The sequence below is a fragment of the Cydia strobilella genome, chromosome 1 (assembly GCF_947568885.1).
Source record: "Cydia strobilella chromosome 1, ilCydStro3.1, whole genome shotgun sequence".
Classification (NCBI taxonomy): Eukaryota; Metazoa; Arthropoda; class Insecta; order Lepidoptera; family Tortricidae; genus Cydia; species Cydia strobilella.
The window spans coordinates 34,825,801-34,849,584 of record NC_086041.1 but is presented as its reverse complement, the minus strand read 5'-3'; the positions used below and the strand labels follow the sequence as shown (position 1 = coordinate 34,849,584).

At 39.7% G+C, this 23,784-nt stretch overlaps 1 protein-coding gene across 2 annotated transcripts; it reads left to right on the top strand.

The window, feature by feature from the left end:
* The first annotated feature begins 8 nt into the window (after positions 1–8).
* LOC134745067 (glutamyl aminopeptidase-like) lies at positions 9–23,534 on the top strand. 2 transcript variants are annotated; one of them, XM_063679041.1, is made up of 16 exons: positions 9–500; positions 1,372–1,507; positions 9,438–9,714; positions 10,218–10,388; positions 11,693–11,790; positions 12,457–12,588; positions 13,489–13,655; positions 14,501–14,638; positions 14,922–15,007; positions 16,530–16,657; positions 17,064–17,264; positions 18,537–18,613; positions 19,781–19,938; positions 21,475–21,604; positions 22,258–22,480; positions 23,139–23,533. In XM_063679041.1, the coding sequence occupies exons 1-16, from the start codon at positions 124–126 to the stop codon at positions 23,304–23,306; spliced, it is 2,667 nt and encodes an 888-aa protein (XP_063535111.1). In that variant the 5' UTR covers positions 9–123; the 3' UTR covers positions 23,307–23,533. The 2 variants fall into 2 exon arrangements, with proteins under 2 accessions (XP_063535111.1, XP_063535110.1); XM_063679040.1 differs by lacking the exons at positions 9–500; positions 1,372–1,507; positions 9,438–9,714; positions 10,218–10,388 and adding an exon at positions 10,792–10,985 and having other exon boundaries at positions 23,139–23,534.
* The last annotated feature ends 250 nt before the right edge of the window (positions 23,535–23,784 follow it).

The window sequence follows — 23,784 nt, the reverse complement described above, 5'->3', positions numbered from 1 at the left end:
ATTGTAACGTTAAAAATTGTTTATCATTATTACGATCACTTTACTTATTTCGTTTTATTTGTTAGAAACTCGACAAATTACTAGTAGCTGCGTGTTAACACATGGTTGACACAGTGTTTAATAATGGGTCCGCCATTGAATATAACACTTTTCGAAAGGCTTTCTTCCCTAGTTCGTCCGGTGAACTACAAACTGTTGTTGAGGCCTAACCTGGACACCGGTATTTTCCAAGGAAACGTTAAAATCAACATCGTTCTAAAGCAGGAAAAGAACTATGTGAACCTCCATTCCAAGTTTTTAGATATAAGTAAAGTTCAAGTGTTCAGGGGCGACAGAGAAATACCGGTATTGAAATATGTGGAGGTGGAAAATCTTGAACAACTTTTGATCGAGTTTAATGATCCTTTGAGCCCCGGTAGTTACCAGATAGATATAGATTTTGAAGGCAAATTAACACAGAAAATTGTTGGGTTTTATTCGTCACGGCTGAGAGATGGCAAGTATGTAATGTTCATGTTAATAAAAATGTACAATACAACATTCCTATGCTTATGTTTGCGATTCCCAGTCTTTGTTTTTTGAGAAGAAATTGTCTTGTGTCTTTACTCATACTCATACTCATTTGTACTCATTCATATTGTTACATATTACACCTCAAAAATTTAATTTAATTACATGAGATAGATTACATTATTTTAATTACATTAAATTACATGAAATAAATTACATTATTTTAAAGTTTTGGGTTGTGTAGGTTGGGTTGGTTGGGTTTAAAATTAAGTTTCATTATATAGACACCATACAAAATGTTAGACAAATACTAAACAATAACTAGAAGTGAAATCTGTGGGAATGGGAAATAGTATTCTATTAGTTTTCTTTTTAAACAAAACAAAAGTACGGAGGTACATAGACTTAACCCATTTAGGCCCATAACTAGTATTTGGTCTGGACTCCTTGAGGTTCCAGGATCACTCTTGTACTAATTTTAATGCGTAGGAGCGAGTTTTATTCAGTTGGTCATGACCCAATGGGCATCTATGGGTTAAGTCTCTGGGAGAATATTATTTATCGACGACCGGTCTGGCCTAGTGGGTAGTGACCCTGTCTGTGAAGCCGATGGTCCTGGGTTCGAATCCCGGTAAGGGCATTTATTTGTGTGATGAGCACAGATATTTGTTCCAGTCTTGGGTGTTTTCTATGTATTTATGTATTTGTATATTATATATATCATTGTCTAAGTACCCACAACACAAGCCTTCTTGAGCTTACTGGGGGACTTAGTCAATCTGTGTAAGAATGTCCTATATTTATTTATTTATTTATTTATTATTTATATTTATTTATTTATTTAATTTATTTCATTTTCAGGACAATGGTGGCAAGCAAGTTTCAGCCAACATATGCCCGGCAAGCTTTCCCCTGCTTTGACGAGCCGGATTTCAAGGCAACGTATGATATCACTCTTGTAAAACCGGAGAATTATGTAGCCCTCTCCAATATGAATGTAAGTCCTATATTTTTTATATGCTACTAAGCTGGAAATACTATTAATCAAAGTAGTTTTAAAAAGGAATTCTTCTTCCTTGTCGTAACCTCATGGCTGAAGGATGTGACGAGTGTGGACACTCTTCACCAGTGCTCTCGAGGCCGCTCTGTCTTGGGCCCAGTGCATGCTAGCCTGCAGACCTGCTGTCACACTGCAGTGTGGCATTTCAAAAAGGAATAATGAAAGTTTTTCTTAAGAAAAACAAAAAAAATTTTAAAAGGATTTTTTTACCTTGAGCTGAGCATTTGCGGCATTTTTGCACTGTCACTTTATTGGCAGATCAGTGCGCTGTGGTTCGCGTACGCCGAGGATATGAAAGGAAGGTTACTTACATGTGTCTTCAATAAAATGCCGAAATCCAGCCAATGTTGTTTTATTATTGAATAAATAATAAACTTACAACATTGTGAGTCCAAGTTTGATAAAAGACTTAAAAGATTCCTTAAGATTAGTATTTAAAGTAAATATCATAATTACGGAGCCATGTTCGCGTTGTAGAGATGTTTGACAGGAAGTGCCATAGATAGAGTAACGCACATAGATGCAGCAAACTTCAATTAGCTGTCATAGATTAAGTATATTAATAGAAGATCCAATGTGGGGTGTATACATGATATTCAATACTCCTCCTTACGCCTCACATTGGATTATATCAATCCTGAGATTGCAAACTGCAAATATGGCTCTACATAAACATACAAAACATGGGCAAGCAAGTATGGTAGAGCTTAAAATTAACATGATGCACAATGTCTCATAATAGCATGCTAGACATAAGTAGAACAAGAGATGATGCATAACTTAACATAACATTAAAAACATATTTTATCACAAGCTTAACACGGTTTAAGATTCAATGCCTTCACAAAGTTGTTATGTTTCTGACTACATAATGGCTTAGTTAGTACGTCTGCCACCATACGGTCAGTTTGCAAATACTTTACACTTAGGTATTTCCTTTGAACTAAATCTTTGACAAAATGGTATCTTAGGTCTATGTGTTTAGTTCTCTTATGGGAGTGATCTTTTATAAGAAGCAACTTTTGTGCACTTTGACTGTCGTTAAATACAATTACATTACAAGTTTTGTTTATAATTTCACAAATGAAATTTTTAACAAAGCAAATATCTTTACAAACGTCAGCAATAGCGATATACTCTGATTCACAACTTGATAGAGCTATACAACGTTGCTTTCGGGCCTCCCAATTGATGACATTTTCGCCTAATTTTATGACAAACCCAGTGTAAGATCTACGGTCCGATATATCGTTTGCCCAGTCTGCGTCTGTGTAAGCATTAATATCAAAACTATTGCTTTTGGTAAAGTACAGTCCATAATTAACTGTACCAGCTAAATAACGCAGAACACGTTTTGCGGCGCGCCAGTGATTTTCATTAAAACAATTACTAAACATACCTAACTGGCTGCATGCAAATGATATATCAGGTCTTGTACAAACACTTAAATACATCAAACTGCCCAATAATTGCCTATATTTATATGCATCATCATTTAAACATGCTTTATCTGGCTTTTCAAATTTATTATTTACAGGCAGTGGTGTGGATACAGCCTTACAATTTATCATATTGTACTTAACTAATAAACGTCTTATGTATGCTGACTGATCTAATGTAGTTACGCCATTTTGCCTGTGAACATTCATTCCCAAACAATTCTGTAGTTTACCTAAATGGCGAACTTCGAAATTGTCTTGCAAGAGTTTTAAAACATTTTTAATACAATTGCTATGAAAGATGTAAAAATCATCAACATACAGAGCTATTATTACATATTCAGTCTCAGTTTTCTTAATGTAGATGCATGGCTCACATTTACTTTGAACATATCCATTGTGTGATAAAACTGAGTGTATTTTAGTATTCCACACTCTGCTAGCCTGCTTTAGCCCGTAAATACTCTTATTTAATAAACAAACTTTGTCATTTTGTTTAAAACCTGATGGTTGCTCCATGAAAATTTGTTCATTAAGTTCTCCGTTTAAAAATGCAGTAGTAACGTCTATATGATCAATTTCTAGTTCTAATTCAGTTGCAAGAGAAAATAAGATTCTCAAAGTGCTGTGCCTTACAACAGGTGAAAAAATGTCAGTGTAGTCTATCCCCTCTTTCTGACTAAAGCCACGAGCAACCAGTCTTGCTTTAAATTTAGAATCTTTACCTGAATCATCTAGTTTCTTTTTAAATACCCATTTACATTTTACGATATTTTCATTTTTGGGCCGATCGACTAGCGTCCAAACATTATTCTTGATCATAGAGTTATACTCACATTGCATCGCCTCGAACCAACTATCCTTTTCTGGCGAGTTCACAGCTTCTTCATATGACGAGGGTTCATCTAATGAACCATCAGCCATCGTTGATAACATGGATAAATCGTAGTCGTCAAATCTGCCAGGAACAGTACCTCTCGTACTACGTACGGGGCGTGAGCTAAATGTGTCGGTAACAGCCGACGACATCGACTCCTTACCAGGTGAAGCAGACTCCGGCACAGAAGACACAGCGCCCAGCGGGTCACAAGCTCCATTACCTTTGTCATTACTATCAAGTGATGACGCAGGAAGCGAAGACTCAGAGCCCACCGGCACATAGTCTTCATCACGCGCGTCATCATCACCTTCATCGCCAGTACAATATCTTTCAGACAGCGGCGACCACGCAGGTGGCGTCGGTGACTCCGCATCTGAAATGTGACGAGGGCTAATTGAGCAAGATTTGTCAGATTTATCACGTTCATTATTAAAATTGGCTTCATTATTTAAATTCAATTCATTATTTAAAATTAATTCATCATTTAAAATACATTGACTAGATTCATTTGAATTTAAATTATTAACATTATTAAAATTGCCAATATCCATGTCAACATTATAAAAATAAAATTCATCTCCACAACTTGGCTTGCAACTGTCATATTTTCCAGGAAATTTATCCTCTAAAAAGTTTACTGTCCTTGCAAGAATTACGTTACGAGGATTGGCAGGATCACTCAAACGATAACCTTTGCAGTTTTCACCATAACCCACAAATATGTAAGCTTTCGCTTTCGGATCAAGCTTACGACGTTTTTGACTAGGAATCAAAGAATAAGCAAGGCATCCAAAGACGCGTAAATGGCTAACATCTACATCAGACTCAGACCATAAGCGTTCAGGAATGTCACCCGACAAAGCTCTGGTAGGAGACCTATTTTTTAAATAAATCGCGCACATTACGCTCTCTCCCCAGTAGCGATTACAAAGGCCGGATTCATGTAACATTGCTCTTGCTTTGTCAAAAATCGTTTTACCTGCACGTTCCGCAACACCATTCTGTTGGGGCGAATAAGGTACAGTGGTCTGGTGAATAATACCGTGCTGCTGAAGATAACTACTGAGTCTATGATTAACATACTCTGTACCATTATCTGTGCGAAGCACTTTAATTGGCAAATCCTTCTGTTTCTCAACTAGGCTTTTGAAATTAATAAAATGGGAACTCACCTCAGATTTATTTTTCATCAGGTAGCCCCATGTCTTTCGGGTATAGTCGTCAGTGAAGGTCAGCAAGTAGCGTGCGTTGCCCCATGAGCGTACTTGCATCGGGCCAATGACGTCGGAGTGTATAAGCTGGTTTGGGACAGTAGCACGACTAGTGCTGACTGGAAAAGGTGCCTTAGGCATTTTTCCAGACAAGCACGACACGCAGCTACCACTCATGTCTTTTTCCTGAAAACGAAAATTCATGCAGTGTTTCCCATCACCCAGCGTACGCATACCTTCTTCCGACAAATGTCCAAAACGGGAATGCCATCTGCCCATAGACACATCTGACGCAGCATGAGCCTTCTCTGTCCCTTGCCTGTGCATGGGCTTGAGAGACTCCTCCTCGAAGACAGGCCGCCCTTGCACCTTCACTTTATACAACCCTTTCTCTTTCCTAGCAGTCAAAACTTGGTTGCCTGTGATTTTACAATCTTTATATATTCGACAGTTATCCTTAGTAAAAATGACAGTATATCCCCTATCGGCAATACGTCCCACTGACAATAAATTATTGGTAAGGTCTGGCACATGGAGAACATTATTTAGGCTTATGTTAGAACATATAGGAACCCTACCGGTATCATTACTACACAGTTTATGACCATTAGCAATAAAAACAACAGAATTTTTACCTTGGGTTTCACTAAAAAGGTCCTTATTAGAACACATATGGGATGTCGAGCCTGAATCCACTATAAAATCTTGAGCATCTTCACTGCAGGCCGCATTCGCTGATGCATACATGGAGTGAGTATGCGGATCCTTCTGCTCCTCCCTTTTCTTTTTGAAACACCGTTTTACTGTATGTCCATTCCTCTTACAAAAGCTGCAGTATAAGGGACTCTTCTTCTTAACATGTAAAGCTGTAGCGTTCTCCTCTCCATTGCGCCTATGCTCCTCCTGAAGCAGGCGCGTCCGGACCACTTCACTACTTAATTTGCTTGTCAAGCAGGCAGTCTCCAGACCAGAAACAAGATTGTCAAATTCCTGGGGCAGGCCGGAAAGCAATATCTCAGCTACTTCATCGTCCTCGATAGTTTTGTCGATGTCTGCCAGTTGCTGCACCAACCGCATAACCGCCTCGATATAATCCGACATCCCACTATATTGCTTGTATTCAATCTTGTGTAATTGCCGGAGAAGTAGCACTTTCCTGTAAAGACCCTTCGGCTCGAATGTATCTGCTAGCTTCTTCCAAGCGTCTTTTGCGGTCTTCGCTTCACGCACATATTGGTATAAATTAGGCTTAATCGCTAGACAGATACGGGCCAAGGCACGGGCTTCATTGGTTGCATCGGTGTTGGTACCTTCGACACAAGTCCACAATCCGTCAAGGGTCAGTACCATTTGCATGGCAAATTTCCAATTTACGTATGTATTGATGCCATCCAACTTCTCGATGGGGATTTCCGTATGCTTTGAAGACATCTTTTAAGTTATGGCTGGATTCGGATGAAGATGTAACAGATTGCACGAGGGGATAAGTGCAAATCTGTCTGATCCACATGTAACCTCAAAACGTATATATCTTGCACCTTCTTGGTGTATATTTTTGCAGATACAATCTCACGGCGTTATATCTGGGGCAATAACCTATTGGCAGATCAGTGCGCTGTGGTTCGCGTACGCCGAGGATATGAAAGGAAGGTTACTTACATGTGTCTTCAATAAAATGCCGAAATCCAGCCAATGTTGTTTTATTATTGAATAAATAATAAACTTACAACATTGTGAGTCCAAGTTTGATAAAAGACTTAAAAGATTCCTTAAGATTAGTATTTAAAGTAAATATCATAATTACGGAGCCATGTTCGCGTTGTAGAGATGTTTGACAGGAAGTGCCATAGATAGAGTAACGCACATAGATGCAGCAAACTTCAATTAGCTGTCATAGATTAAGTATATTAATAGAAGATCCAATGTGGGGTGTATACATGATATTCAATACACTTTCATGTGGTCTTTCGATTAAGAAGCTTTAAGTATGCTTGCTTTTCATAAGTTGTGCTTGGTCTTGCTAGGGGTAGGAAACTAGAGCGTTCGGGCTTTTACGGCTCCGTTCGGCACAATTGCTCCAAGCAATTATTAGGGTTGGCACAATTTGACGTCCCTTTGCGTGTACTACAAATAAGATAATACCCTGAATTTTGACAACCCTAAAAAGCCGAAAGGGATAGTACCATACATAGGAAAGGGACAGCATGATTTGTCCCTGATTTGCTGTCAAACTTCAGTTTCCTTTCTGTATGATAGTACAGTACTATTAGTACTGATACTTATTCTGTGGCTTTGCACAAATTTCATAAGTTGTGCATCTTAATTCAGATTTAATGACACTTTGTCTGCATAGAAGTCACTAAAAGTTCTAAATTACATTTTCATGCCCTTGAAGAATACATGTTCGAAATTTACATACACAGAATGCATACACATGAACCCTTTGACCGCCAAAGACGTCAAATGACGCGCGCGTCTTCGCACAATATCAACCTTCATGCATTCCATCAAAGTCCACGATGACGCCGCGGACGATAGGCGTGCCGTTCATGATAGGCATGCCGTTCACGATAGGCGTGCCGTTCAAAGTGTTAATAAGTTGAATAAGCATAAAATTTAAATTATTTTATTATTATTAGACCTCACTAGCAAAGAAATAAATACAAGAATTACCAATGGATGGAAAAAATATTGGTCTATGAAGGAAGTCATGAAGTCCACTAATCTCAGCATTACCATAAAAAGAAAAGTATTTAACACATGTATCTTACCCTGCATTACATACGGATGTGAGACATGGGCACTCAACAAAGAGCACCGAGACAGGCTTAAGTACTGCCAGAGATCAATGGAAAGAAGTATGACGGGAACACGCAGACTAGACAAAGTGAGAAATGAAGACCTGAGACAAAAAACAAAAGTGACCGACATACTCACTAAAATAGATCAGCAGAAGTGGAGATGGACTGGCCACATGTTGAGAGACAGGCGGGAAAAATGGAGCAAAATAGTAACAGATTGGTATCCAAGAGGTTGTACATGGGGCCAGAGGAGACCTCGAACAAGATGGGAGGATGAACTCAAACTCACAGCGGGCCCGAACTGGAGAAGAGTGGCCCACGACAGACCTCAATGCAAAGAGCTAGAGGAGGCCTTTGCCAAGCGGCACACTGAGCTACGGGACATACTCTAGCTCAGAATAAAAGGGCTAGATAGATAGATAGATAGATATTATTATTATTATTTAGCTTTATCCCACATTAGTGGTCCCCAAGGGTATAAGCCTCCTCCATCTGTCTCCACCTCTCTTTGTCGGTGGCAACATCCATCCATTTTTTTCCCGCAGCCTGTACAATGTCATCTGCCCATCTTTTTCTTTGCCTTCCCGCTCTTCTCTTTCCAGCTGGGCCTGGCCATTTTGTTACAAGATTTGTCCACCTTTGATCCTGATATCTTGCTACATGACCTGCCCACCTCCACTTTTGTTTCAGACTAAACTGCAGGGCATCTGTTATCTTTGTTCTCTTGCGGATGTCTATATTTCTTGTTTTTTGTATTCTTCTTAAATTTAAAATACTTCTTTCCATTGCATGCTGGCAAGATAGAATTTTGTTCTTCGCTCTTTCCGTGTAAACCCATGTTTGGCATGCATATGTCAAACTTGGAAGAATGCAGGAGTCCATTATGATCTTTTTCATGTTAAGATTGTAATTGCCTTTGAGAATTTCTTTTTACTGGGCGTATTTCTTCCAGGTTGTGTTTATTCTTCTATCAATTTCATTTTCATTACTGGTTGTTGCGAAAGATACTAATTTTCCCAGATATACATAGTCTTCCACATAATCTATGGGTTTTTCCTCTATTTTGATAGTCTTCTTGTTGTAGTTTGACATGATTTTAGTTTTAGATGCATTCATGTGCAGGCCGATTTTTTTGCTTTCAAAGTCCAGTTCTTGTAGCATTTTTTCCATATCTTTTGCTGATTCACTAAAGATGGCTATGTCATCAGCAAATCTTAAATGCGTTAGTTTTTTGTTTGATATCCATATTCCTTTTCGATTCCAGTCCATTTTCTTGAAAATATCCTCCAGAACCGCTATAAATAGTTTTGGAGAGAGTGGGTCGCCTTGTCTCACTCCTCTCCCAATTGTGAATGGTTCGCCTTGCCTTTCATGCATTCCATCAAAGTCCACGATGACGCCGCGGACGATAGGCGTGCCGTTCATGATAGGCGTGCCGTTCATGATAGGCGTGCCGTTCACGATAGGCGTGCCGTTCAAAGTGTTAATAAGTTGAATAAGCATAAAATTTAAATTGTACCTTATTAATCTTTTCAGGAAATATCCAGGTCTCGTGATGATAAAACATCCTCAGAAATTGTAACGTTTGCAACTAGCGTCCCCATGTCAACATACTTAGCCTGCTTCGTGATTTGTGACTTTGCCTCCAAAGAAACAGAGATCAACTCCAATGGTATAGGAAGTAACTTTATATTGCGATCATTCGCGCAGAAGGACCAGACGCACAAAATTGATTTTGCTCAGAGTATCGGGAAGAGAGCAACGGAGTTCTACATACAGTATTATGAAGTGCCATTTCCTCTGCCAAAACTAGGTTTGTTAATACTTTCTTATTATGTACAGGTGGTTAAATTGCCAGTACTTTTTGTGTACAATGAGGGCTAGCGTTTTTGTGCTCACCAGTTGGCGCCACTGTAGATGTAGGTCCAGAAAAACAGATCTCAAAATTCTTCTATGCTTATTTTTTTTAAATCAATACCTTCTAATATACACAAAGGTATTTTAACGTCTAAATGTGTCATTTTTTCAACCTGTTTAATTTTGCATATATTTTAGTTGGCACTTTTTTTAAACCATTAACATTTATTGAGCTTATTGTTTACCATGATTAATCAAAGATGGACAAAGATTTACCACAATTATTTACTGAAAATTCCCGATAAAAAAGCTTGAAACCCCCCAAACTATGCATTTGACATTTAGAAAGACCTCTATCTACACTAGCGCCCCTAGCGGCGAAATTAAACAGTAGCCTTAATTGAATAAACCGTTCGCGTCCAGTCCGCGGCCGCAGCCAATATTTTTTTTTTATTGCAGACATGATAGCCATCCCTGACTACATATCTGGAGCCACGGAGCACTGGGGCCTGGTGACGTACCGCGAGACCTCCTTCCTAGTGGACGAGGCCACGGCCTCGGCGCAGAACAAGATCAGCGTGGCCAACACCATCGCGCACGAGCTGGCGCACATGTGGTTCGGGAACTTGGGTACGTGAAGGTTAAGAGCTTATTATAGACATGATAGCGATCCCTGACTACATATCTGGAGCCACGGAGCACTGGGGCCTGGTGACGTACCGCGAGACCTCCTTCCTAGTGGACGAGGCCACGGCCTCGGCGCAGAACAAGATCAGCGTGGCCAACACCATCGCGCACGAGCTGGCGCACATGTGGTTCGGGAACTTGGGTACGTGAAGGTTAAGAGCTTATTATAGACATGATAGCGATCCCTGACTACATATCGGGAGCCACGGAGCACTGGGGCCTGGTGACGTACCGCGAGACCTCCTTCCTAGTGGACGAGGTTACGGCCTCAGCGCAGAACATGGTCAGCGTGGCCAACACCATCGCGCACGAGCTGGCGCACATGTGGTTCGGGAACTTGGGTACGTGAAGGTTAAGAGCTTATTATAGACATGATAGCGATCCCTGACTACATATCTGGAGCCACGGAGCACTGGGGCCTGGTGACGTACCGCGAGACCTCCTTCCTAGTGGACGAGGCCACGGCCTCGGCGCAGAACAAGATCAGCGTGGCCAACACCATCGCGCACGAGCTGGCGCACATGTGGTTCGGGAACTTGGGTACGTGAAGGTTAAGAGCTTATTACACTATCCTAAGAGGGACGCCGCTATACGTGAAAAACGATAAGATGTATCTCTTATCGCGTCTCACGTATAGCGGCGTCCCTCTTGATAGTTACTAAATTTAGCAAAGTGTAATAAGCCCTTTAATAGGGATGGCAAACTGTCAATAGAACATTATTGTCGAGGCTCGGAAGTAGCTACTTGCTGGCTGAGGATTCGTTTTAAACGGACGACCTTGGGAGTCCGTTTAATTGAATCCGAAACCAGCAAGTAGCCTTCCAGCCGAGTCATATATAGCGCTTTTCTCAAAAATGGCGCAATAAATACAAATATAATAATAGAAATATTTTACAGAAGCAACGTTTTTACGTATATATTTTCACAGAAAAAAGTAAAAACATATTATAAGATTTGCTTTGGCGCCTTTTTATTTTTTCTAATTAAAAAACGAAGTGTATTTTTCTGCCGAAAATACGCGAACCTATTTGTCGAGGGCATAAACATTCCCAAAGTTTCACAAATATGTGTACGCTCTTACACCTTAGAAAATAAAGTCGTGTTCACATATTTTTGAGCCATTTGTCTGGATCGATATGCCTTCGATTGTACCCTTCTCTGATGGAAAGGTTCCTTGTGCAAATGAAGCAAAAGGACCCTTTTCTAATGGACAGCCACATTTATTTAGGTATTTATCTTTTTCGCAGTGACTATGAAATGGTGGGACGACTTGTGGCTGAACGAGGGCTTCGCGTCCTACATGCAGGTGAAATGTTTGAACGCCATCGAGCCTTCCTGGACTATGGTGAGACATATTAATTTTTAACTAGAAAACTTCCGTGACTCAGATATATTGAGATATTTAAAATGCATCACTCATGTAAATCAGGGATGTTGCGGATGCCGATTTTTTGACATCCGCGGACGCGGATGCGGATGCGAATTATTAAAGGCTCACATCCGCGGATGCGGATGTCAAGATTAGGCACATAAAAAACGTCAAATATTACATTTTAGTATTTTTTTATTATAAAAAACGAAACTTTTAGTATTTGAACAAGAATATAGGTGCCCTACAATCGCATTACTATACTAAAGTTCAAATAAAACAAACTTTTCACTTCTTGTCGCTTTCCATCATAGGGCAAAGTGCTCAATCGATGAATCACAAAAACGAAACGAGATTCCTATTGGCTAATGACGAAATTACCTAGCACCTACGCCGCCGCTAAGACGTTCCTGCACCTACCTGTTCCACATCCGCATCCGCATTAAGCTCCGCATAGATTTTATGCGGATGCGGATGTTCAAAATAATGCGGAAGCTCCGCGGTCGCGGATGCGGATGCGAATATTCGCAACATCCCTGATGTAAATTATCGAATATCGCTAAAAATGTCAAGTATGTATTTTGCCGAGGCAAGTACTTACACCGTTTTAATTGCGAAATGAAAATTATGTTTATATTTCAGCTTGATCAATTCTTGAAAGGGATGCATACCGTGATGGTGACGGACGCGAAGCTCTCGAGTCATCCCATCGTGCAAACTGTAGAGACACCTGATCAGATCACTGCCATATTTGACTCCATTTCTTACAACAAGGTAACTTAACCATATTTGGATTATTAGATGCAACCACAGAAATAAATATACCATAGAAGACGCAAATGCATCTACTTCGCGTGTCCGAACCCCGACCAAGCGTCGAGGTTGACCGTCGCTCTTTACAGTACACGCGCGTCAGTTGTTGCAGCCGGACGTCCGTGAAAACTTAAAAAATGCTTCGTTGCATGATAATTAACTGCAACAGCCCAAAAATTGCGAGCACCCAAAAGCAAGAACATATTTCCTATCACAGATAAGTAATTTTAAAATTATATTATGCGTAAATTTTGTATGAAAAAGTCGGCACGCTTGTACGCTATGTCTATGCCTGGGTCACACTCACGGAAAACACCGTTAATTATCGCGATATTTTTTTTTATACCACGTCGGTGGCAATCAAGCATACGGCCCGCCTGATGGTAAGCAGTTACCGTAGCCTATGGGCGCCTGCAACACCAGAGATATTACACGCGCGTTGCCGACCCTTTAAAAACCTGTACAATCCCAGTGCGTATGAGAATCGTCTTTTATAGCGATAATAACGGCGTTTCCTGTTAGTGTGGCGCCGGCATTATGGGCTAAAAATATATGCTGCTTACTACACTCTGGCCAAGTTTAAGAGATTTTTATCCAATTACCTATTTTTTATATTTATGTGGTCTTTCTATTTTTGCGAAATTTCTGCAGAATATGGAATGAGTTGCGTCCTGAGGTCCTATTTCCTTTGCGCTACGACATGGGATACTTCAAGAAGCGGGTATTTAGGGTTCTAAAATTCACTCTTCAGTGGCTCTGTGATGTTGCTTATGTCCATGGGCGACGATTACTGCTTCCCATCAGGCGGCTCGTCTTCTCGTTTGCTGTCACATAAAAAATATGTAAGAATGACTTCCCCAGGGTTCATCAGTATTACGTATGCTGGAAGGTTTCATAGGCGAGGAGAACTTCCGCATGGGTGTGTCGGACTATCTCAAGAAGCACAAGTTCGGGAACACGGTTACGCAGGACCTGCTCGCCTCGCTGGAGCCCTACTTCAAGAAGGGCAACCCCGATCTTAATCTTACGTGAGTTTTTTTTAGACTGCGGGCCAGGAACAGATTTCCATGACCAATCGCCTCCCGGGCAGAAACTCGGCGATATAATCGGCTGACGATTTTGTTTATTAACAATAGCATCTAAACTATCATCTGATAAAGTATCAAGCGGGAGGGGATGACAACAATTTTTTTATAGACTTTATTTGCTGCCATTCCTCAACCCACCAACGGAGCGGCAGCTGACGTCCACGAGGGTTCATCATACATAGCCGTTAACCGCTATACGAGTTTTCGCCCGGGAGGCGATGACTGACGAAATTTGCGCCTGGCTCGCGGTCCGTTTGCACATTTAGAACCTGTCTTGTATCTGTATGAATTTTCTCAAATGGGGCATTTTCTGTGAAAGGGGACCTTATTGTCGATGGCGCTTACGCCGCACAGCGTCGCGCGACACGCGCGGCATTGTATTTACATCAGAGCATCGTTTATAATGGCGTAGGCGCCATCGACAATAAGGTCCCTTTTTATAGAAAATACCACAAATGATTTTAAGGCCTAAGACAAAACAAAAACGTGTCCGCCCTGTTACACATAAAAAGAAAAAGATAAATAAATATGTGTATATGTGATATGTGTGATAAATGCTTTTGACTTTTGACGGTGGTCTCTGTCTGTCACCAGGCTGTATCTCACGAACCGTGATAGCTAGACAGTTGAGATGTTCACAGATGATGTATTTCTGTTGCCGCTATAACAACAAATACTAAAAAGTACGGAACCCACGGTGGGCGAGTCCGACTCGCACTTGGCCGGTTTTTTACCTTATCACCTTTTTACCTGAGCCTGTTTGTTAAAATATGAACATTTTATAGGTACATAATGGACACATGGACGCGTCAGATGGGTTACCCGGTACTGACGGTGACCAGGAAGGACGCGTCCTATCGCGTCACGCAATCGCGATTCCTCTTGGACCCGGAGGCCGAGTCACCTAATGATTCCGATTATAAGTAAGATATTCCATTTTTAGGGTTCCGTACCCAAAGGGTAAAAACGGGACCCTATTACTAAGACTTCACTGTCCGTCTGTCCGTCTGTCTGTCACCAGGCTGTATCTCATGAACCGTGATAGCTAGACAGTTGAAATTTTTACAGATAATGTATTTCTGTTGCCGCTATAACAACAAATACTAAAAAGTACGGAACCCTCGGTGGGCGAGTCCGACTCGCACTTGGCCGGTTGTTTTTTATTTACGTCTGAAAAATCATCCTGTATGATTGGTTTTTCTACAGTTACCGGTGGTTTGTGCCTGTTACATACAAAAGTAATAACGGCGTAAACGAAAAAGTAATCTGGTTCGGAGACAAAAAGGAAAACGGTATGTTATTGATTAAATTTTATTATTTTCTAACGTTTATAATATTTATATCACGCTTTGAAAGTATATTGATCTATAAATAATACATTTTTATTTCACTAGTGGCTCTGTGAGCTGTATATCTCGCGAACCTCAATAGCTCCGCCATTTTGAAAAAAATCCAAAAACTAAATTCAAAAAATCTTTATTATCGATCCTGTTCACAATTATTTCACTAGAATGCGACGTGTAAAAAATCCGGATAGGGTAGCCGAGGCGAATCGGATCACAGGGCGAATCGGGTCAACATGAGAATTCCGATGATATTCGAAATATTGCATTGATATGAGCACACTAAAATGACACCGTACGTCTCTCCTCTTAACCTGCGATGCCTTTCATAAGAAATATTCTTCATTCTGATCCAATTCACCTTGTGATCCGATTCGCCTCGGTCTACCCTATATGAAATTAATGTCCAAGCTGAAACTAAGACGCATCGCTCGCGCTTTGTGCTTGCTCGGTCAATAAACTGACTATCACTATAGGCTTAGAATAAATTTAAAAGTGGAAAAATTACTGCCTTGGGTGAGACTTGAATCCAGAGGCCGTGAGTTCAAGTCTCACCCAAGGCAGTAATTTTTCCACTTTTAAATTTATTCTAAGCTTAATAGCATCGATCGCAGACGTTTCTGCTTGTTAAAAATTAATTTAGAATGGGTAGCACATCGTAACTGGTGAATTTCCAATATGACTTGGAACTCCGGTGGCCGTTTAAGAAGTGTAACACTCTTACGGTAGATGTCGCTAGGGTCCCCTAGACCCATATAGTGGGAAGATTTGCTGACTATGGATGAGGTCTTGGTGGCTCAGTTGGCAGAGCGCTGGAGTATCTATCCAGAGGCCGTCAGTTCAAGTCTCACCCAAGTCAGTAATTTTTCCACTTTTAAATTTATTCTAAGCTTAATAGCATCGATCGCAGACGTTTCTGCTTGTTAAAAATTAATTTATCACAATAGGGTATTTGACTGTGTTTAAAATAAATTATTTTACACCATGCATGAAATAAAGCACCAGAAGATTAATAGAGAAACGTAGACAGCAGTTATTTTTAGACACAATTTCTATTTTAAGACCCGTATAAAACTATAAAGAGTAGATAATTTGATCGTGACGTCACATGCTAGTGTTTACATAGATAAGCTATACGCGTGCACCCGTGACGGACAAACACACGCAATGCGACAATATGATTGGTCGAGTAGATTTGTAGCCCATAAACCATACTAAATTTACGGTGGGGAATAAAAAAATAAGTGAGACTGTGACAAGGACAAACAATAACAGCGCTTTCTCTGCTACTCCTACTGAAAGATACATAAGACTATCCCGTTCGGTCATTTCCTCCCACCCCTCACGTCCGATCCAGTTAGATTCATGAGTGTTTTATATAAATTCCATAGTAGCAAAATCGTTTTGACAGTTCGAAAAAAGAAACTGATTTGACTGTTGACTGGTAGTCAAATGCCCTATTCTGTTGCAGTTGAAATATCGGAGCCGGACGCTACTTGGCTCAAGATAAATAACAACCAAGTGGGGTACTACCGGGTGAACTACCCACAGGAGATGTGGGAGAGCTTGATTGAGCAGTTGAAGGCGAGATCTGATCAGGTAGGGATCTGATTTGTATTAACTAAGTAAAATGTAATGTATAAACTACAGATGTACCTAGTGTATAGTTATTTTATATCGTATTTTTACGGAAACGTACGAACATGTCTTGCTATTTCAGTCAGTCTCGGTACAAAAAGTACTGAGGTTGACTGAAGTAGCATGACAAATACGAATGTTTCCGAGAAAATACGAGGCAAATTGGATCAACATGAGAAATCCGATGATATTAGAAATATTTGCATTGATATGAGCACATTAAAATGACACCGTACGTCTCTCCTTAACCTGCGATGCCTGTCATAAGAAATATTTTAAATATTAGATTTTCAGTCTGATCCAATTCACCCTGTGATCCGATTCGCCTCGGTCTACCCTAGTTGATGCACGCTCCCTATTGTTCCAGCTAACGATATCAGATCGCTCGCACTTGCTGGACGACGTGTCGGCGCTGGCCGAGGCAGGCCTCGTGCCGTACTCGCTAGCCCTCGACCTGACGACCTACCTCAGTGTGGAGGAGGCCTATATGCCGTGGCAGACCGCCGCTGGCATATTCGGCGATTTGTCACTGAGACTACTTAATACACCCGCCCATGACGATCTCAAGGTATTTAAACTATAATGTATGAAATAAAACTATGAAAACGGACTATATCGCGTATATTGAATTTATAATACATCCCGACGTTTCGAACCCTTTACAGCGTTCGCGGTCAACGGGTAAAGGGTGCTGTAAAGGGTTCGAAACGTCGGGATGTATTATAAATTCAATATACGCGATATAATCCGTTTTCATAGTTTTATTTCATGAGTAACTATCGCGGTAACCGAAGACAAAACTATTATGTATTTAGCTAATCAATCAATATGCTGAGTGATTTTGAGTTCAAGATCCCGGATGGCAAAAATGTATTAACCCCTTACTGCAAAACATATAAAATTATTTGTTTAAATTTGAACTTTAATAGCTGTCAATAGAGTTAAATATTATTACTGCCATTTCGTTGAGAATGTAAATCTACTAAATCTATTTTTGAAAATATTGTACCTACTTTCAGTATTCAGTATTCAGTCATTTATTGCCTTCATAGGTACATAATAAGATGTTACATAATAATTTTGATCAGCTATGAACCCTGTAGGGCACTGCAACTTAATACTCACTAATTAACTACATTCTTACCTACGTAACTTACTAACTAAGTAATTAGTAATAAGTAGCTAAGGATCACGATTATAGGTTACAATACATAATATATTAAATTTGACATTCCAATTAAAGATTATATTACATGTTATTGAATTTCACATTAGATAAGAGATCAAATATTATTAAATTTACTTACATTAAAATGGAATTTTACATTGCGATTATTACAATTTAACAATATTTATATTGTTAAATTTACCTTACGATTGAAGATTACATATTATTACATTTTACATCACGATTAATTACATATTAAATATTTTATTATATTATATTTCATAGTTTCATTAGTTATTACATTATATTTCATATAGTTACATCTTCATTTAAGAATTCTAGTACAGAGTAAAAAGCTTTTTCAATTAATTATGCTTTGAGTTGGGCTTTGTAGATATTAAAATTAAAAATAAATAAAATTAATATCAAAAATGGATTTAGCAGGTTTACACTCCTACCTTATATCTACCTTACTTTATTAATAATAAAGTAAGGTAGATAAGGTTAATTAATTTGTATTAATTAATTTTTATTATTTTGTGTTAGGTTATTAACGGTGTATTTATTTTATCCGAATTCTCATCAATAATTTATTTGCATAAAACAAAGTAATTAATGTAAATAGTAATATAATGTAATCAAAAACTAATTGAATATTATTATTGTTGGCAGCTATACATGCAAGAACTTGTCACGCCTATTTTTACTAAAGTGGACGAAGGATCTGGCAATTCGGGAGTGATTGAGCGGTAAGTAAATTTCACAGACTATACATATACACAAACATGGAAACATTGGGACAATGTACATATGGGATCCAGAGGCATAGTTTATAAGTTATAATAAGTTGGTATAGGTTTAACTAACATAGGCTTAAGGGAATGTACACTAACACTATGGACATTAGTCTGAAATAAAATATATTGATTGATTGATTGATTGATTGATATACAAGGTATAACAATTATGGAGTAACAAACATAAAAAAAAACATACAACCGAATTGAGAACCTCCTCCTATGAAATCCGTTCGTTTAAGGGTATAAAGGGTAAGGGTTTTAATTTTATTATTAATTTTTAATTTTAATTTTTATGTTTCACAGCTTTTATGAGCCATGTTACATGTTACTTGATAAATAAAGTATATAATAATAATAATCGGTATCGTGTATCTATCTGACTAGGAAAAAGTAGAAGTAAAAGTACTTTTTTTTCTAACCAAACACGATATAGAATATGCCCTTAAGGGAGATCCCATGTCCAAATGACCTTCGATCCGAATCCCTTAGTTTTCTAATGTTTTTTGTAGCTTATCATACATAACACAACAGCAACGGCCTCAAGCAATATAGTATCCCATATTTACTTCAAAGTTCATTGTCTTCGAGATATTTGGCATCAAAGTTGAACAATTTTAGGCCAAAAAAACTGGTTTTCCGGCCATAACTTTTGTGTTAATTAGTTTAAAATCAAAACCTTAGACCTGTTTTTAGAGACGCCAAATATGTGACCTTTTTTAAGCAAAAGGTACCACATTGTCGCTTACCATAAGGACGCTCTGACAGGTCTTTCGTATAAAGATACAAGCAAATTTCGTCCTTATGGTAAGCGACATTGTGGTACCTTTTGCTTGAAAACGTCACATTGACTCACATATGTAGATTTCTTATATGTAAGATCTTTCGCAGCAATCGATATATGAAAAAAGGGGTTTTTTAGACAATGTTTAAGAAAATCATAAAAAAAATAAGTATTAATTTCTTTCAAAATCCGGTAGACAAAAATGGAGATAAAAGATTGAAGAACCGATAGCCGTTTGTCTTGTTATTATATATGTAGTGCTTTTGCTACTTTTGTAGGAGATACGATTTAAAACTTACCTTACCTCAATTACTTTAAATGTTAAACTTCAACAGTCTCCTACGTACCACGATCCTTTCGCTGGCCACTAAAGCGGAGCTCCCCAAAGCCCAGAGCAAGGTGCGACAGATGTTTCTCGAGTGGCTGAACAGCCACGACACAGGGCACGTGAAGACTGTGGAGACAGACTTGAGGGCCCTAGTGTATTACCACGGTAAGGCGACAACGACGTCATATCACGTCTTGAGCTCGGCTCAGAGCAAGGTGCGACGGATGTTTCTCGAGTGGCTGAACAGCCACGACACCGGGCACGTGAAGACTGTGGAGACAGACTTGAGGGCCCTAGTGTATTACCACGGTAAGGCGACAACGACGTCATATCACGTCTTGAGCTCGGCTCAGAGCAAGGTGCGACGGATGTTTCTCGAGTGGCTGAACAGCCACGACACCGGGCACGTGAGGACTGTGGAGACAGACTTGAGGGCCCTAGTGTATTACCACGGTAAGGCGACAACGACGTCATATCACGTCTGAGCTCGGCTCAGAGCAATGTGCGACGGATGTTTCTCGAGTGGCTGAACAGCCACGACACCGGGCACGTGAGGACTGTGGAGACAGACTTGAGGGCCCTAGTGTATTACCACGGTAAGGCGACAACGACGTCATATCACGTCTGAGCTCGGCTCAGAGCAAGGTGCGACGGATGTTTCTCGAGTGGCTGAACAGCCACGACACCGGGCACGTGAAGACTGTGGAGACAGACCTGAGGGCCCTAGTGTATTACCACGGTAAGGCGCCAACGACGTCATATCACGTCGATGTAGACGTTCTCAAAACGCCAGGTTGTCAATTAGGTTTTATTTTATATACGAGTACTTACCTGTTATCGATCAATTAAGTCCCCGGCAAGCTCGGCCGAATTTCACCTTCCCATACAAACGGAGTTCCGTTCTCATTTTAAAACTACGTGTTGGATTGTAATAAAACTTTGCACATACAATGATATGAGGTATATTTAGGTCTGAAATTAGTTTATATAGCTCTAGTATATAAAACAATCGAAATAGAGCTAAAACAAGTTTTGTATGAAGAACTTAAATTCGCTGTTTTTTTTAATATACATCCTATTGTAAGTACTAAGTTTCAGAACAATCTAGCTAGTCGTTTTAAAATGAGAGCGTAACTACGTTTGTATGGAGAACAGAACTTGCCGGTGGCTCTTAAGTGGTATGACTAAATTCATAATATACCTATACATATACAAAACATTTCATATCTCTTGTTCTCTCTTTATCTTATACTTTTAGCATAGAGTAACTTATACTAGAGCGGTACTGTCATAGTAAATTTTGTAACCCCAGTAAATTCACTGCCATCTGTCGACACACTTTAAAACTAAAAATGAAGATTTACAAAAATACGACAAAATGTATTTAAATATGGATAAATGATTTTTTTTATTTGCTTTAATTATTTTTATGATTTTGACCCATGTTCTTTCACTGATATGCGTTAAAATTGTTAAATAACAAACGAAACCGTCAACGCCATCTATACGACAGTACGCCAAAGCTAGTAGCGCCCTCTGAACGAGAATCAAATTTTCTTGATTTTCGAGGCACGTTTTTTCCTTAGACTGTATCCATCTATTACGGAGTTATATCTATCTTTGCTTTTAGTCAGAAGGACAAAGTTACTATGTATTATTATTTTAACTTTTGACATTCTTGCCTTTGTATGTTTCTTGTAGGCATGAAACAGGGTACACTGACAGAGTGGGACAAACTCTGGCAGATCTACAAGAGGGAAGAGGACGTGCAGGAGCAGACGAAGATTAGGCAAGCGCTGGCGGCGCCGCGGGATACGTCTATACTCAGAAAGTATGATATCAAATCGATTTTGTCAGTAACAGTCAAATTAAACAACTGTACTCATCCCTCTTTCGGAGGCTGTAATACTAGCATAAGGAAAATACAGTACCGTAAACTGGGGTTACTTTGATTCGTGGGGTAACTTTGATCGTCGATTTTTAAACTATAAGGAATTCGTTTCTGAACGCTTTCATCATCTATTTCTGTTAAGCATTCCAACCACATTACGAGTATAAAATGATTAAGTTCGCGTTCAAAAATCAACTACTTATTCCTCAAAAATCGATGATCAATGTTACCCCCCGAATCAAAGTAACCCCATTTTACGGTAGGTATAATTCTCACTGCCTAAGATGCTCCATTGAAAAACGACTTTTGCTATTTTGATCTATCTTTTGTTTGTATTTTCTATTTTAAATCTCCAATATGTTTTCTGTAAAGTTTTTAAATCTTAAATGGTTTCAGTCTTAAACATTTCAAGATTTTTAAACTGTGGGTTAAACAAAAACAATCTCGGTAAATCACATAATTTCACGAGAATCGGTTGAGAAATATCTGTAGGTGTAGGGGAGAACAGCCGGACATACGAAAGCTGAAATTTGTTTCGCAATCGCTTTGTCAATCAGAAAAAATTACCTATTCTAATATCTCATTATTTTAAGGTATCTCGACCTTGCGTGGGACGAAACCAACGTCCGCGCCCAAGACTACCTAAACGTCATCCAAATGATCAGCAACAACCCATCAGGCACCACCCTAATATGGGACGATGTCCGCAATCGTTGGCCCTCTCTAGTGGAGCGATACACACTCAACAGTCGGTACCTGGGCGCCGTTGTACCGGGCATCACTGACTCATTCCATTCAGAAAAGGAGCTCAAAGAGGTGAGAACACTACAACCCTTCATGTACTCTGATATAGGAGGAGGTCAGCAATCGTTGGCCCTCTCTAGTGGAACGCTACACGCGCATCAGTCGGTATCTGGGCGCCGTTGTACCGGGCATCACTAACTCATTCCATTCAGAAAAGGAGCTCAAAGAGGTGAGAACACTACAACCCTTCACGTACTCTGATATAGGAGGAGGTCAGCAATCGTTGGCCCTCTCTAGTGGAGTGCTACACACTCAACAGTCGGTACCTGGGCGCCGTTGTACCGGGCATCACTGACTCATTCAACTCGTAATGGGAACTCAGAGGTGAGAATAGATTTATTTATTCCCATTGAAATATTGTTTACACAAATCGTCATTGGAACAGACATTTCTGAAATCTGCATTCAGGGACGAATCGTGCTGTCCCTTTCTTATATATGGTACTATCCCTTTCGGCTATTTAGGGTTGTCAAAATTCAAATGATTATCTTATCTGTGGCTGTACACGCAAAAGGACGTCAAGTCGTGCCAACCCTAATAATTGCTCGGAGCAATGCTGAGCCGAACGGAGCCGAGAATGCCCGAAAGGATCAGTTTCGCCCCCCTGGCACCTTTTCTGGCTCCATACATTTTTTGCGTAATTTCCCTGAGTGCGTCTTTTTTTGTACAGATGCAAGATTTCTTCGCGAAGTACCCCGACGCGGGCGCAGGCGCGTCAGCGCGAAAACGCGCGCTTGAAACAGTTCGCAACAACATTAAGTGGGCTTCAAACAGAGCCCCCGCTGTGAGCGCGTGGTTGCAAACAAGACGCCAACAACGCTCCACCCAGAAATCATAACCTGTCAACAGTGTCAACCTAGTACATAGTGGGGTTACTTTGATTCGCGGGATAACATTGATCATCGATTTTTGAGAATTAGGGAGTTAGGGAGCGAACTTACATTTCATGATGTGGTTGGCATGCTTAACCGAAATAGACGATGAAAGCGTTCAGAAACTAATTCCTTATAATTTAAAAATCGATGATCAATGTTACCCCACGAATCAAAGTAACCCCAGTTCACAGTTCAGTATTGAAATACTGCACAGACCTTTGAGAATCTTGTACTTATACTAGTTTTATTTATGTTTCAATAAAATATCGATTATAATTAGAACTTCTTTTATTATTTGCTTTACAGTGAGTGCTATTAAACGTATAAGCTAAAGCGTATAAATAAAATATAAAATCCTAATAACCCAGGTAGCATTTATACGTCATTATGACGTCAGCGACCTGATTATGACGTCATTATTACGTTAATATGACGTCGCTG